The sequence below is a fragment of the Oncorhynchus clarkii genome, chromosome 1 (assembly GCF_045791955.1).
Source record: "Oncorhynchus clarkii lewisi isolate Uvic-CL-2024 chromosome 1, UVic_Ocla_1.0, whole genome shotgun sequence".
NCBI classification, from domain to species: domain Eukaryota; kingdom Metazoa; phylum Chordata; class Actinopteri; order Salmoniformes; family Salmonidae; genus Oncorhynchus; species Oncorhynchus clarkii.
This window is the reverse complement of record NC_092147.1, coordinates 90,798,423-90,812,863: the sequence shown is the minus strand read 5'-3', so window position 1 is coordinate 90,812,863 and position 14,441 is coordinate 90,798,423. Positions and strand designations below refer to the sequence as shown.

Here is a 14,441-nt window from a genome sequence, read left to right as displayed (position 1 = left end):
CATAGTTCCCCAGAACAGTTGGGCCAGTCACATTATGTTACATTATGAAGCTTCCCATAGTTCCCCAGAACAGTTGGGCCAGACACATTATGAAACTTCCCATAGTTCCCCAGAACAGTTGGGCCAGTCACATTATGAAACTTCCCATAGTTCCCCAGAACAGTTGGGCCAGTATTGACAGGGGCAGTGTGTCGTCCATATTGACAGGGGCAGTGTGTCGTCCATATTGACAGGGGCAGTGTGTCTTCAGTACCGGTACCCCTTGTGTATATATTACCTCAATGACATCCACTAACCTGTACCCCACACATTGACTCAGTAATGGTACCCCCTGTATATATTACCTCCACTAACCTGTACCCCACACATTGACTCAGTAATGGTACTCCCTGTATATATTACCTCCACTAACCGGTACCCCACACATTGACTCAGTAATGGTACTCCCTGTATATAGCCTCCTTATTGTTACTCTTATTCTTTACTTTTAGATTAGTACATTTTACTACAGGTATGATGTGAAATAAAGTGCTAGGACTCCTTTAAGAACACAACCTTTGTTTACATACTCATCTCATATGTATATACTGTACTCTATACCATCTACTGTATCTTGATTTGATTTGATTTGACTCATTTAAGAACACAACCTTGCTGAATCTACTGGCCTACAATCTACTGCACAATGACTGACGCAATGTCAACAAGTACTTTGTACTAAACGCATCAATTGTTAATCCACAGCAAACTATATAGGATGCCACACAGCAGAGGCTGGGCAACCCCCAACTAATCCCCTAACTGAATATCTAGACAGCGCTCCAGATACGACCCAGTGTGTCAGACCAAACCCCAGTAGGTTCACCGGGTTGTCTTCCAGCTGAAGATAACTTCCTGCAAGTAGAAACAGGTACTTTGTCATTCAAAGGGTTTGGATGTGTCAGACCTGTAGTAAATCATATTACTACCATAATCTGTCTCGGTCATTGTTAAAAAACAGAAACCAAGCCATCGGAAACAGACTGCTAGACCCACTACTGGATGTATGGATTCCTGTGTGCTTCTCTATAACATGTCAAATCACAGCATAGAAAATGTCCCTGTGTGCTTCTCTATAACATGTAAAATCACAGCATAGAAAATGTCCCTGTGTGCTTCTCTATAACATGTCAAATCACAGCATAGAAAATGTCCCTGTGTGCTTCTCTATAACATGTCAAATCACAGCATAGAAAATGTCCCTGTGTGCTTCTCTATAACATGTCAAATCACAGCATAGAAAATGTCCCTGTGTGCTTCTCTATAACATGTCAAATCACAGCACAGAAAATGTCCATGTGTGCTTCTCTATAACATGTCAAATCACAGCATAGAAAATGTCCCTGTGTGCTTCTCTATAACATGTCAAATCACAGCACAGAAAATGTCCCTGTGTGCTTCTCTATAACATGTCAAATCACAGCACAGAAAATGTCCATGTGTGCTTCTCTATAACATGTCAAATCACAGCATAGAAAATGTCCCTGTGTGCTTCTCTATAACATGTCAAATCACAGCATAGAAAATGTCCCTGTGTGCTTCTCTATAACATGTCAAATCACAGCATAGAAAATGTCCCTGTGTGCTTCTCTATAACATGTCAAATCACAGCATAGAAAATGTCCCTGTGTGCTTCTCTATAACATGTCAAATCACAGCATAGAAAATGTCCCTGTGTGCTTCTCTATAACATGTCAAATCACAGCACAGAAAATGTCCATGTGTGCTTCTCTATAACATGTCAAATCACAGCATAGAAAATGTCCATGTGTGCTTCTCTATAACATGTCAAATCACAGCATAGAAAATGTCCCTGTGTGCTTCTCTATAACATGTCAAATCACAGAAAATGTCCCTGTGTGCTTCTCTATAACATGTCAAATCACAGCACAGAAAATGTCCCTGTGTGCTTCTCTATAACATGTCAAATCACAGCATAGAAAATGTCCCTGTGTGCTTCTCTATAACATGTCAAATCACAGCACAGAAAATGTCCCTGTGTGCTTCTCTATAACATGTCAAATCACAGCATAGAAAATGTCCCTGTGTGCTTCTCTATAACATGTCAAATCACAGCATAGAAAATGTCCCTGTGTGCTTCTCTATAACATGTCAAATCACAGCATAGAAAATGTCCCTGTGTGCTTCTCTATAACATGTCAAATCACAGCATAGAAAATGTCCCTGTGTGCTTCTCTATAACATGTCAAATCACAGCATAGAAAATGTCCCTGTGTGCTTCTCTATAACATGTCAAATCATGAAAATGTCAAATCACACAGCATAGAAAATGTCCCTGTGTGCTTCTCTATAACATGTCAAATCACAGCATAGAAAATGTCCCTGTGTGCTTCTCTATAACATGTCAAATCACAGCATAGAAAATGTCCCTGTGTGCTTCTCTATAACATGTCAAATCACAGCATAGAAAATGTCCCTGTGTGCTTCTCTATAACATGTCAAATCACAGCATAGAAAATGTCCCTGTGTGCTTCTCTATAACATGTCAAATCACAGCATAGAAAATGTCCCTGTGTGCTTCTCTATAACATGTCAAATCACAGCATAGAAAATGTCCCTGTGTGCTTCTCTATAACATGTCAAATCACAGCATAGAAAATGTCCCTGTGTGCTTCTCTATAACATGTCAAATCACAGCATAGAAAATGTCCCTGTGTGCTTCTCTATAACATGTCAAATCACAGCATAGAAAATGTCCCTGTGTGCTTCTCTATAACATGTCAAATCACAGCATAGAAAATGTCCCTGTGTGCTTCTCTATAACATGTCAAATCACAGCACAGAAAATGTCCCTGTGTGCTTCTCTATAACATGTCAAATCACAGCACAGAAAATGTCCATGTGTGCTTCTCTATAACATGTCAAATCACAGCATAGAAAATGTCCATGTGTGCTTCTCTATAACATGTCAAATCACAGCATAGAAAATGTCCCTGTGTGCTTCTCTATAACATGTCAAATCACAGCATAGAAAATGTCCCTGTGTGCTTCTCTATAACATGTCAAATCACAGAAAATGTCCCTGTGTGCTTCTCTATAACATGTCAAATCACAGCACAGAAAATGTCCCTGTGTGCTTCTCTATAACATGTCAAATCACAGCATAGAAAATGTCCCTGTGTGCTTCTCTATAACATGTCAAATCACAGCACAGAAAATGTCCCTGTGTGCTTCTCTATAACATGTCAAATCACAGCATAGAAAATGTCCCTGTGTGCTTCTCTATAACATGTCAAATCACAGCATAGAAAATGTCCCTGTGTGCTTCTCTATAACATGTCAAATCACAGCATAGAAAATGTCCCTGTGTGCTTCTCTATAACATGTCAAATCACAGCATAGAAAATGTCCCTGTGTGCTTCTCTATAACATGTCAAATCACAGCATAGAAAATGTCCCTGTGTGCTTCTCTATAACATGTCAAATCACAGCATAGAAAATGTCCCTGTGTGCTTCTCTATAACATGTCAAATCACAGCATAGAAAATGTCCATGTGTGCTTCTCTATAACATGTCAAATCACAGCATAGAAAATGTCCCTGTGTGCTTCTCTATAACATGTCAAATCACAGCATAGAAAATGTCCCTGTGTGCTTCTCTATAACATGTCAAATCACAGCATAGAAAATGTCCCTGTGTGCTTCTCTATAACATGTCAAATCACAGCATAGAAAATGTCCCTGTGTGCTTCTCTATAACATGTCAAATCACAGCATAGAAAATGTCCCTGTGTGCTTCTCTATAACATGTCAAATCACAGCATAGAAAATGTCCCTGTGTGCTTCTCTATAACATGTCAAATCACAGCATAGAAAATGTCCCTGTGTGCTTCTCTATAACATGTCAAATCACAGCACAGAAAATGTCCCTGTGTGCTTCTCTATAACATGTCAAATCACAGCACAGAAAATGTCCCTGTGTGCTTCTCTATAACATGTCAAATCACAGCACAGAAAATGTCCCTGTGTGCTTCTCTATAACATGTCAAATCACAGCACAGAAAATGTCCCTGTGTGCTTCTCTATAACATGTCAAATCACAGCATAGAAAATGTCCCTGTGTGCTTCTCTATAACATGTCAAATCACAGCATAGAAAATGTCCCTGTGTGCTTCTCTATAACATGTCAAATCACAGCATAGAAAATGTCCCTGTGTGCTTCTCTATAACATGTCAAATCACAGCATAGAAAATGTCCATGTGTGCTTCTCTATAACATGTCAAATCACAGCATAGAAAATGTCCCTGTGTGCTTCTCTATAACATGTCATATCACAGCATAGAAAATGTCCCTGTGTGCTTCTCTATAACATGTCAAATCACAGCATAGAAAATGTCCCTGTGTGCTTCTCTATAACATGTCAAATCACAGCATAGAAAATGTCCCTGTGTGCTTCTCTATAACATGTCAAATCACAGCATAGAAAATGTCCCTGTGTGCTTCTCTATAACATGTCAAATCACAGCATAGAAAATGTCCCTGTGTGCTTCTCTATAACATGTCAAATCACAGCATAGAAAATGTCCCTGTGTGCTTCTCTATAACATGTCAAATCACAGCATAGAAAATGTCCCTGTGTGCTTCTCTATAACATGTCAAATCACAGCATAGAAAATGTCCCTGTGTGCTTCTCTATAACATGTCAAATCACAGCATAGAAAATGTCCCTGTGTGCTTCTCTATAACATGTCAAATCACAGCATAGAAAATGTCCCTGTGTGCTTCTCTATAACATGTCAAATCACAGCACAGAAAATGTCCCTGTGTGCTTCTCTATAACATGTCAAATCACAGCACAGAAAATGTCCCTGTGTGCTTCTCTATAACATGTCAAATCACAGCATAGAAAATGTCCCTGTGTGCTTCTCTATAACATGTCAAATCACAGCATAGAAAATGTCCCTGTGTGCTTCTCTATAACATGTCAAATCACAGCATAGAAAATGTCCCTGTGTGCTTCTCTATAACATGTCAAATCACAGCATAGAAAATGTCCCTGTGTGCTTCTCTATAACATGTCAAATCACAGCATAGAAAATGTCCCTGTGTGCTTCTCTATAACATGTCAAATCACAGCATAGAAAATGTCCCCGTCTCAGTGAATATCATATCAGCACCTAAGTACCGTGATATTAGTAATACCCAGCCCAGGTAGAAACCAGTTACACCTCCCAGTTACACCTCCCAGCCCCCCCCCCCCCCATTAGCCCACGGGCCCTGGTCTACAGCAGCCCACGGGCCCTGGTCTACAGCAGTCCACGGGCCCTGGTCTACAGCAGTCCACTAGCCCATGGGGCCTGGTCTACAGCAGTCCACTAGCCCATGGGGCCTGGTCTACAGCAGTCCACTGGCCCATGGTCTACAGCAGTCCACTGGCCCATGGGGCCTGGTCTACAGCAGTCCACTGGCCCATGGGGCCTGGTCTACAGCAGTCCACTGGCCCATGGGCCCTGGTCTACAGCAGTCCACTGGCCCATGGGCCCTGGTCTACAGCAGTCCACTAGCCCATGGGGCCTGGTCTACAGCAGTCCACTAGCCCATGGGGCCTGGTCTACAGCAGTCCACTAGCCCATGGGGCCTGGTCTACAGCAGTCCACTAGCCCATGGGGCCTGGTCTACAGCAGTCCACTAGCCCATGGGGCCTGGTCTACAGCAGTCCACTAGCCCATGGGCCCTGGTCTACAGCAGTCCACTAGCCCATGGGGCCTGGTCTACAGCAGTCCACTAGCCCATGGGGCCTGGTCTACAGCAGTCCACTGGCCCATGGTCTACAGCAGTCCACTGGCCCATGGGGCCTGGTCTACAGCAGTCCACTGGCCCATGGGCCCTGGTCTACAGCAGTCCACTGGCCCATGGGCCCTGGTCTACAGCAGTCCACTGGCCCATGGGGCCTGGTCTACAGCAGTCCACTAGCCCATGGGGCCTGGTCTACAGCAGTCCACTAGCCCATGGGGCCTGGTCTACAGCAGTCCACTAGCCCATGGGGCCTGGTCTACAGCAGTCCACTAGCCCATGGGGCCTGGTCTACAGCAGTCCACTAGCCCATGGGGCCTGGTCTACAGCAGTCCACTAGCCCATGGGGCCTGGTCTACAGCAGTCCACTGGCCCATGGTCTACAGCAGTCCACTGGCCCATGGTCTACAGCAGTCCACTGGCCCATGGGCCCTGGTCTACAGCAGTCCACTGGCCCATGGGCCCTGGTCTACAGCAGTCCACTGGCCCATGGGCCCTGGTCTACAGCAGTCCACTGGCCCATGGGCCCTGGTCTACAGCAGTCCACTGGCCCATGGGCCCTGGTCTACAGCAGTCCACTAGCCCATGGGGCCCTGGTCTACAGCAGTCCACTAGCCCATGGGGCCTGGTCTACAGCAGTCCACTAGCCCATGGGGCCTGGTCTACAGCAGTCCACTAGCCCATGGGGCCTGGTCTACAGCAGTCCACTAGCCCATGGGGCCTGGTCTACAGCAGTCCACTGGCCCATGGTCTACAGCAGTCCACTGGCCCATGGGGCCTGGTCTACAGCAGTCCACTGGCCCATGGGCCCTGGTCTACAGCAGTCCACTGGCCCATGGGCCCTGGTCTACAGCAGTCCACTGGCCCATGGGCCCTGGTCTACAGCAGTCCACTGGCCCATGGGCCCTGGTCTACAGCAGTCCACTGGCCCATGGGCCCTGGTCTACAGCAGTCCACTGGCCCATGGGCCCTGGTCTACAGCAGTCCACTGGCCCATGGGCCCTGGTCTACAGCAGTCCACTAGCCCATGGGCCCTGGTCTACAGCAGTCCACTAGCCCATGGGCCCTGGTCTACAGCAGTCCACTAGCCCATGGGCCCTGGTCTACAGCAGTCCACTGGCCCATGGGCCCTGGTCTACAGCAGTCCACTACATAGAGAACAGGGATCCATTGGGGGGAGACACGATGCTAACGCCAGGAAGGGAAGCAGCGTTCAGGACAGAGGCAGGACATTAACAACAACATGGTTTGATGGATCCTCAGACTGGCTCGTATTTCCAAACGGACAGACTGAGCAATACAAGTGGGAGCAATAAAACAGGAAGTGGAAATGATTTTCAGTGCAGCTACAGCTAGATAATATTACAGAACAATATGATATTGGTCATGCAGAAGGATGGGCTGGATTTACTATGAAAACAAGGCCAAGTACCTAACATGAAGTAACAAGAGTAAACTTGTTTAGGTCCTGGTTGGTTTAATGACTGAGGCATTCCAGCGGACTCCTCCAATACGCACTCTGCGCTCTGAGACAACGGCTCAAACACCACCCTGTTTTAATATCAGGGGCTCAAACACCACCCTGTTTTAATATCAGGGGCTCAAACACCACCCTGTTTTAATATCAGGGGCTCAAACACCACCCTGTTTTAATATCAGGGGCTCAAACACCACCATGTTTTAATATCAGCGGCTCAAACACCACCATGTTTTAATATCAACTGCCAAAACATTTGGAGTGGAGACCTTAGAATAACATTCAGTTTATTTGATTTGGGAAAGTATGTCCTGAAAAACTAACATACAGTTGGGTCTAAAACAAAGACATCTGGATATATTCAACAAGAGCAGAGAGAACTGGGTCAGAACAGAGATGGGTTGGAAGGTCTGGGCCGTCTCAGAGAACTGGGTCAGTACAGAGATGGGTTGGAAGGTCTGGGCCGTCTCAGAGAACTGGGTCAGTACAGAGATGGGTTGGAAGGTCTGGGGAGACTGGGCCGTCTCAGAGAACTGGGTCAGTACAGAGATGGGTTGGAAGGTCTGGGGAGACTGGGCCGTCTCAGAGAACTGGGTCAGTACAGAGATGGGTTGGAAGGTCTGGGCCGTCTCAGAGAACAGGGTCAGTACAGAGATGGGTTGGAAGGTCTGGGCCGTCTCAGAGAACAGGGTCAGTACAGAGATGGGTTGGAAGGTCTGGGCCGTCTCAGAGAACAGGGTCAGTACAGAGATGGGTTGGAAGGTCTGGGCCGTCTCAGAGAATAGGGTCAGTACAGAGATGGGTTGGAAGGACTGGGCCGTCTCAGAGAACTGGGTCAGTACAGAGATGGGTTGGAAGGACTGGGCCGTCTCAGAGAACTGGGTCAGTACAGAGATGGGTTGGAAGGACTGGGCCGTCTCAGAACAGAGGAAAACCTAGCCTACTAACTGGGCATAAAGACCACATGGTGATAAGTATGTATTCCCTGGGGAAAAGGAGTGAAATAGTGTGAAAAACAGAAGTGTAAATGATGAAGGTTGGGCCTACATGACGTAGCAATCCTTTATATCAGTCAACAGACACAGATGATACATGACATGTAGGCGAGCCTATACGGTAAAACGTACCATAAATACGCTACATCCAACACCGGCCTTGTCCTTCTCATTAGGTTACCATGTCTACGAGGGCAGAACAGACCGTGTTAAACAGGATCTGAATCTGATCGTGTCCTGATGTGGAGCAGGAGAATGTTAAGCAACGTGGAGCTAACTAGAGCTGGTGAACTCAGAGAACCCGTCATTCACATGGCTACGCCGCTGTTGCTACGGGATACAGTCCAGCCATTGGTGAAAGAGAGTCTCTCTCTCTCTCTCTCTCCACTCCTAATGAGAGCTCTGCTGTCTGAAATATCAAAGTACCAAGCCAGTGACTCACACTGCTACAGAATAAACGAGGCCAATCAGCAGGCAGAGTTATATACTTTCAGGAAAGTACCATGTTCTCGGGCAGTTTGTTGTTACCATTATGTCAATTAATACTGTGTGTCACTGTACCAACAATAAATAAGACAAAAGCAACGAGAATCAAAAACATTTAGAACAGAAGATTATTACATTCTAGAAACCAATACTATTTTTTATTTTACCTTTATTTAACTAGGCAAGTCTGTTAAGAACAAATTCTTATTTACAATGACGACCTACCGGGAAACAGTGGGTTAACTGTCTTGTTCAGGGGCAGAACAACAGATTTTTACCTTGTCAGTGCTGGGATTTGATCATGCAACTTTTCAGTTACTAGCCCAACGCTCTAACCACTAGGCTACCTACTGGTTACTGGCCCAACGCTCTAACCACTAGGCTACCTGATGGTTACTGGCCCAACGCTCCAACCCCTAGGCTACCTGCCGGTTACTGGCCCAATGCTCCAACCACTAGGCAGCCCTGCCGGTTACTGGCCCAACGCTCCACCCACTAGGCAGCCCTGCCGGTTACTGGCCCAACGCTCCACCCACTAGGCAGCCCTGCCGGTTACTGGCCCAACGCTCCACCCACTAGGCAGCCCTGCCGGCCCAACGCTCCACCCACTAGGCAGCCCTGCCGCCCCTCCGCTCCACCCACTAGGCAGCCCTGCCGCCCCTCCGCTCCACCCACTAGGCAGCCCTGCCGCCCCTCCGCTCCACCCACTAGGCAGCCCTGCCGCCCCTCCGCTCCACCCACTAGGCAGCCCTGCCGCCCCTCCGCTCCACCCACTAGGCAGCCCTGCCGCCCCTCCGCTCCACCCACTAGGCAGCCCTGCCGCCCCTCCGCTCCACCCACTAGGCAGCCCTGCCGCCCCTCCGCTCCACCCACTAGGCAGCCCTGCCGCCCCTCCGCTCCACCCACTAGGCAGCCCTGCCGCCCCTCCGCTCCACCCACTAGGCAGCCCTGCCGCCCCTCCGTTCCACCCACTAGGCAGCCCTGCCGCCCCTCCGCTCCACCCACTAGGCAGCCCTGCCGCCCCTCCGCTCCACCCACTAGGCAGCCCTGCCGCCCCTCCGCTCCACCCACTAGGCAGCCCTGCCGCCCCTCCGCTCCACCCACTAGGCAGCCCTGCCGCCCCTCCGCTCCACCCACTAGGCAGCCCTGCCGCCCCTCCGCTCCACCCACTAGGCTACCTGCCGCCCCTCCGCTCCACCCACTAGGCTACCTGCCGCCCCTCCGCTCCACCCACTAGGCTACCTGCCGCCCCTCCGCTCCACCCACTAGGCTACCTGCCGTCCCTCCGCTCCAACCACTAGGCTACCTGCCGTCCCTCCGCTCTAACCACTAGTCTACCTGCCGTCCCTCCGCTCTAACCACTAGTCTACCTGCCGTCCCTCCGCTCCAACCACTAGGCTACCTGCCGTCCCTCCGCTCCACCCACTAGGCTACCTGCCATCCCTCCACTCTAACCACTAGGCTACCTGCCGTCCCTCCACTCTAACCACTAGTCTACCTGCCGTCCCTCCGCTCCACCCACTAGGCCACCCTGTCGCCCATACACTCTAACCACTAGGCTACCTGCCGCCCCTCCGCTCCACCCACTAGGCTACCTGCCGTCCCTCCGCTCCACCCACTAGGCTACCTGCCGTCCCTCCACTCCAACCACTAGGCTACCTGCCGTCCCTCCGCTCCACCCACTAGGCCACCCTGTCGCCCCTCCACTCTAACCACTAGGCTACCCGCCGGCCCTCCACTCTAACCACTAGACGTCTGAAACAATCAGTAGTGGTGTAAATAACGCTGTATAGTCCTACGACAGACATATTTCCATCTCCTGGCCAACTCAACAGGACCCAATGATTCCAACATGTATCTGACTGGAAACAGGAAGTGGGTCCCACTCCAGGTTACTGAGACCACCTGGCCTACAGCCTACCAAGGTAACTAAACAGGTTCTTTAAGGAGGACGTGTTGAAAAAAAGGTATTTATGGATTTACAGAGTTACTGTTAATCCAAACAATCAATTCCTTCCCAGTGTTCCAGTAATGAAACTCTTCACTGCAGAGGGTGGGGCCAGGCAGACGTTTGAAGATCCTCTATTGTGGAAGACATCTTGATGTTATACAATGCTTTGTTAGTGTCCTTCAACTGTGTGAAACAACAGGGAGAGGGACAGAGCGGTAATTATGGATTACCAGGGCTGTACTGGCACTAGTAGGAATCATGTCAACATATTATCCCCAACACTATATTAACAATAAATGTTATTGACATGACCTATCCTATTTTGAAAGTTGGGGATTTAATCTAGGAGAACTATCAGACCTACGCTGGAAAGGCAGTGTCTGGTAATCAGCTGCTGTGGAGATGTAGTGCTAGCCTAGACGAAACCCGGCCTGGCCTCCTGACAGGGGCCCGAACCCCGGCGGCTTGGCCTCCTGACAGGGGCCCGAACCCCGGCGGCTTGGCCTGCTGACAGGGGCCCGAACCCCGGCGGCTTGGCCTGCTGACAGGGGCCCGAACCCCGGCGGCTTGGCCTGCTGACAGGGGCCCGAACCCTGGCTTTGCAATCTGGAAACCAGAGAGAGCCTACTGTCATAGAGCACAGACATGGCTGCCTTATGTTGTGGTACCGGTGGGGGAGGGGTGCTGCTGACCACCACCAGTCTCATGTTACATTCTGTCTCCTAGGGCAACAAAATAACATGTTCATTTCAACTACCGTTACTGTCATAGAGCACAGACATGGCTGCCTTATGTTGTGGTACCGGTGGGGGAGGGGTGCTGCTGACCACCACCAGTCTCATGTTACATTCTGTCTCCTAGGGCAACAAAATAACATGTTCATTTCAACTACCGTTACTGTCATAGAGCACAGACATGGCTGCCTTATGTTGTGGTACCGGTGGGGGAGGGGTGCTGCTGACCACCACCAGTCTCATGTTACATTCTGTCTCCTAGGGCAACAAAATAACATGTTCATTTCAACTACCGTTACTGTCATAGTAAAATGATTGGTGTATTTTCTCTGAAACAGAAGTCATTGAAACAACTAGCTGGCCTACATGCAGTCTGGTTTTAACAGTGATAAGAATGAATGAGTGTAGCCAAGGTGTTCTTGTTCAGATCCTACTCCTCAAAACATACTGTACTATTCTCCCTCCACACACACAAACACTTTTTGACGCTATTGTTAGCTACACGTTTACAGATTCCCCACTCAGCAACACAGGCAGACAGGCCTCTATTCAACCAGCAACACACGGCCAGACAGTTCAACCAGCAACACACGGCCAGACAGTTCAACCAGCAACACACGGCCAGACAGGCCTCCGTTCAACCAGCAACACACGGCCAGACAGTTCAACCAGCAACACACGGCCAGACAGGCCTCCGTTCAACCAGCAACACACGGCCAGACAGTTCAACCAGCAACACACAGCCAGACAGTTCAACCAGCAACACACGGCCAGACAGGCCTCCCTCCGTTCAACCAGCAACACACGGCCAGACAGGCCTCCCTCCGTTCAACCAGCAACACACGGCCAGACAGGCCTCCCTCCGTTCAACCAGCAACACACGGCCAGACAGGCCTCCCTCCGTTCAACCAGCAACACACGGCCAGACAGGCCTCCGGTTCAACCAGCAACACACGGCCAGACAGGCCTCCCTCCGTTCAACCAGCAACACACGGCCAGACAGGCCTCCCTCCGTTCAACCAGCAACACACAGCCAGACAGTGTAATTGTGTTGCTATTCCAGCTACTGACACTAGTACAAAGGCAAGTTGTGTGTGACATGATGATCTAATCTTAAATCCTTGTGTTCACTCAGCTGTTCATTCCTGGCTGATAAAAAGGGGCCCAAACTAAATGCAACTATTCATTTATCTGGCTACCTGTCAGACAGTATTCACGTAGGCTACATTAGCAACACTGCTTTACCATTAGAAATCTGGCAACAAACAACAAATAGTGGGTTTTTACATGGGCCCTGTGATTTAGGACAAATCTGGAATTATTGACCTATTTATCCCGCACATTCAACATGTTTGTCCTCTTTACAACTGGTGGGCATGCCAGTTGTTAATATGCGCTTCAGGTTCTAGCTAATTATTGTACAAGTCATGGAATTTCAGCCTTGATGTGGAAATCGAGGAAAGGGTCGCTAGAGCTGTGATCGACTCAACGTTGGCTAGCTAGGTCATTTAATCACAGGTCAATGGTTCTGACGATTAATTTAGCCTTAATATGATTTTGGGAAACCGGTCCCAGCTATCTCTCTGCTTGCTTACCCCTCTCTCACCCTGCTCTCTCTCCATGTTATCTCTCCATGTTTTCTCTCCCTGCTATCTCTCATCTCTCTCGGGTTTATTTGCTGTTAGAAATCTCTGACATTGTTGACACGCGCCCTTACTAACGGCCAGTTAGCTAAACTAGCATAACGTCAGGTTTACGGTAGATAGATCAAGACTAACGTCTGACGCTACTGCCAAACAGTTATAAAAGATACAAAACTAAATTTACTTCATACAAGATACATTATCTATGTATTTATTATAATTATATGCCAATAGCGACTGAAGACCAGCGAACGGCGTTAAGAAGCTAACTTCATCTTTACAGATGGTCGGACAAACCATTAAAAATAATATTAAATTCCTTACCGTCAGCTCTGAATGGTTGTTGTCCCGGTGAGTAACGGCTCGGATGACCCCAGCTCGCCAGCCCCAGCGGCCGATATCCCGGAGATCCAGCGGCTCGTCTCCACCGACACACAGGAACCGCTTCCCAACCAGCTCCGGTCGCGTCTCCACCGCCATGGCCATCCACTGACAGCGAAAACAACCCCCTGGAAAACTCTAACACCGACGGCCTATCGAGCTCACATGTACTACATTAAACTGAACTGAATAATCCAAAGAAACACATCAACTACCACTGTTATTTCGTCTTTAACGTGTAGCGTAACAACCCGGGGGGGATTTAAATTCCTTGTAGTCTCCACCCGTAAACAGTCGATCTTCAGCTCCGTGGCGAAACACGGTATCCCTCCGCTCCCAGATCACTGCCGTGGCGATACACGGTATCCCTCCGCTCCACATCACTGCCGTGGTGAAACACGGTATCCCTCCGCTCCCACATCACTGCCGTGGAAAAGGTATCTCTCCGCTCCCCGAGGTAGACCAACACTGGAACACATCACTGCCGCGGTAAAACACGGTATCCCTCCGCACCCACATCACTGCCGTGGTAAAGCATGGTATCCCTCCGCACCCACATCACTGCCGTGGTGAAACACTGTATCCCTCCGCTCCCCGAGGCAGATGACCGTGTAACACCGCAGCAGCAGACTTCTCCGTCCGCCAGACACAGATCTATTCTCTACCACTGTTACAAAAAGGAATATATCAAATCAAATCAAATTGGATATGTCACATGCCGCCGAATACAACACATGAAGAAGACCTTACAGTGAAAAGCTTACTTTCAAGCCCTTAACCAAAAATGACATTTTAAGAAAAATACGTGTTAAGTTAAAAAAAATAGAAATAAAAGTAACAAATAATTAGAGAGCAGCAGTAAAATAACAATAGCGAGGCTATGTTTAGGGGCAAAAGTTAGTCGAGGTAATTCCGGTAATATGTACATGTAGGTAGAGTTAAAGTGACTATGCAAAGATAATAAACAGACAGTAGCAGCAG

General features: G+C 48.5%; 1 protein-coding gene across 1 annotated transcript in view; it reads right to left on the bottom strand.

Moving 5' to 3' along the window:
* Positions 1-13,781, bottom strand: part of LOC139413868 (probable JmjC domain-containing histone demethylation protein 2C) — a 236,858-nt gene extending 223,077 nt beyond the window's left edge. The window contains exon 1 of the mRNA XM_071161700.1: positions 13,404-13,781. Coding sequence (XP_071017801.1) covers positions 13,404-13,565 — 162 coding nt within the window. The 5' untranslated portion in view covers positions 13,566-13,781. The remainder of the gene's footprint in view (positions 1-13,403) is intronic.
* Positions 13,782-14,441: the final 660 nt, after the last annotated feature.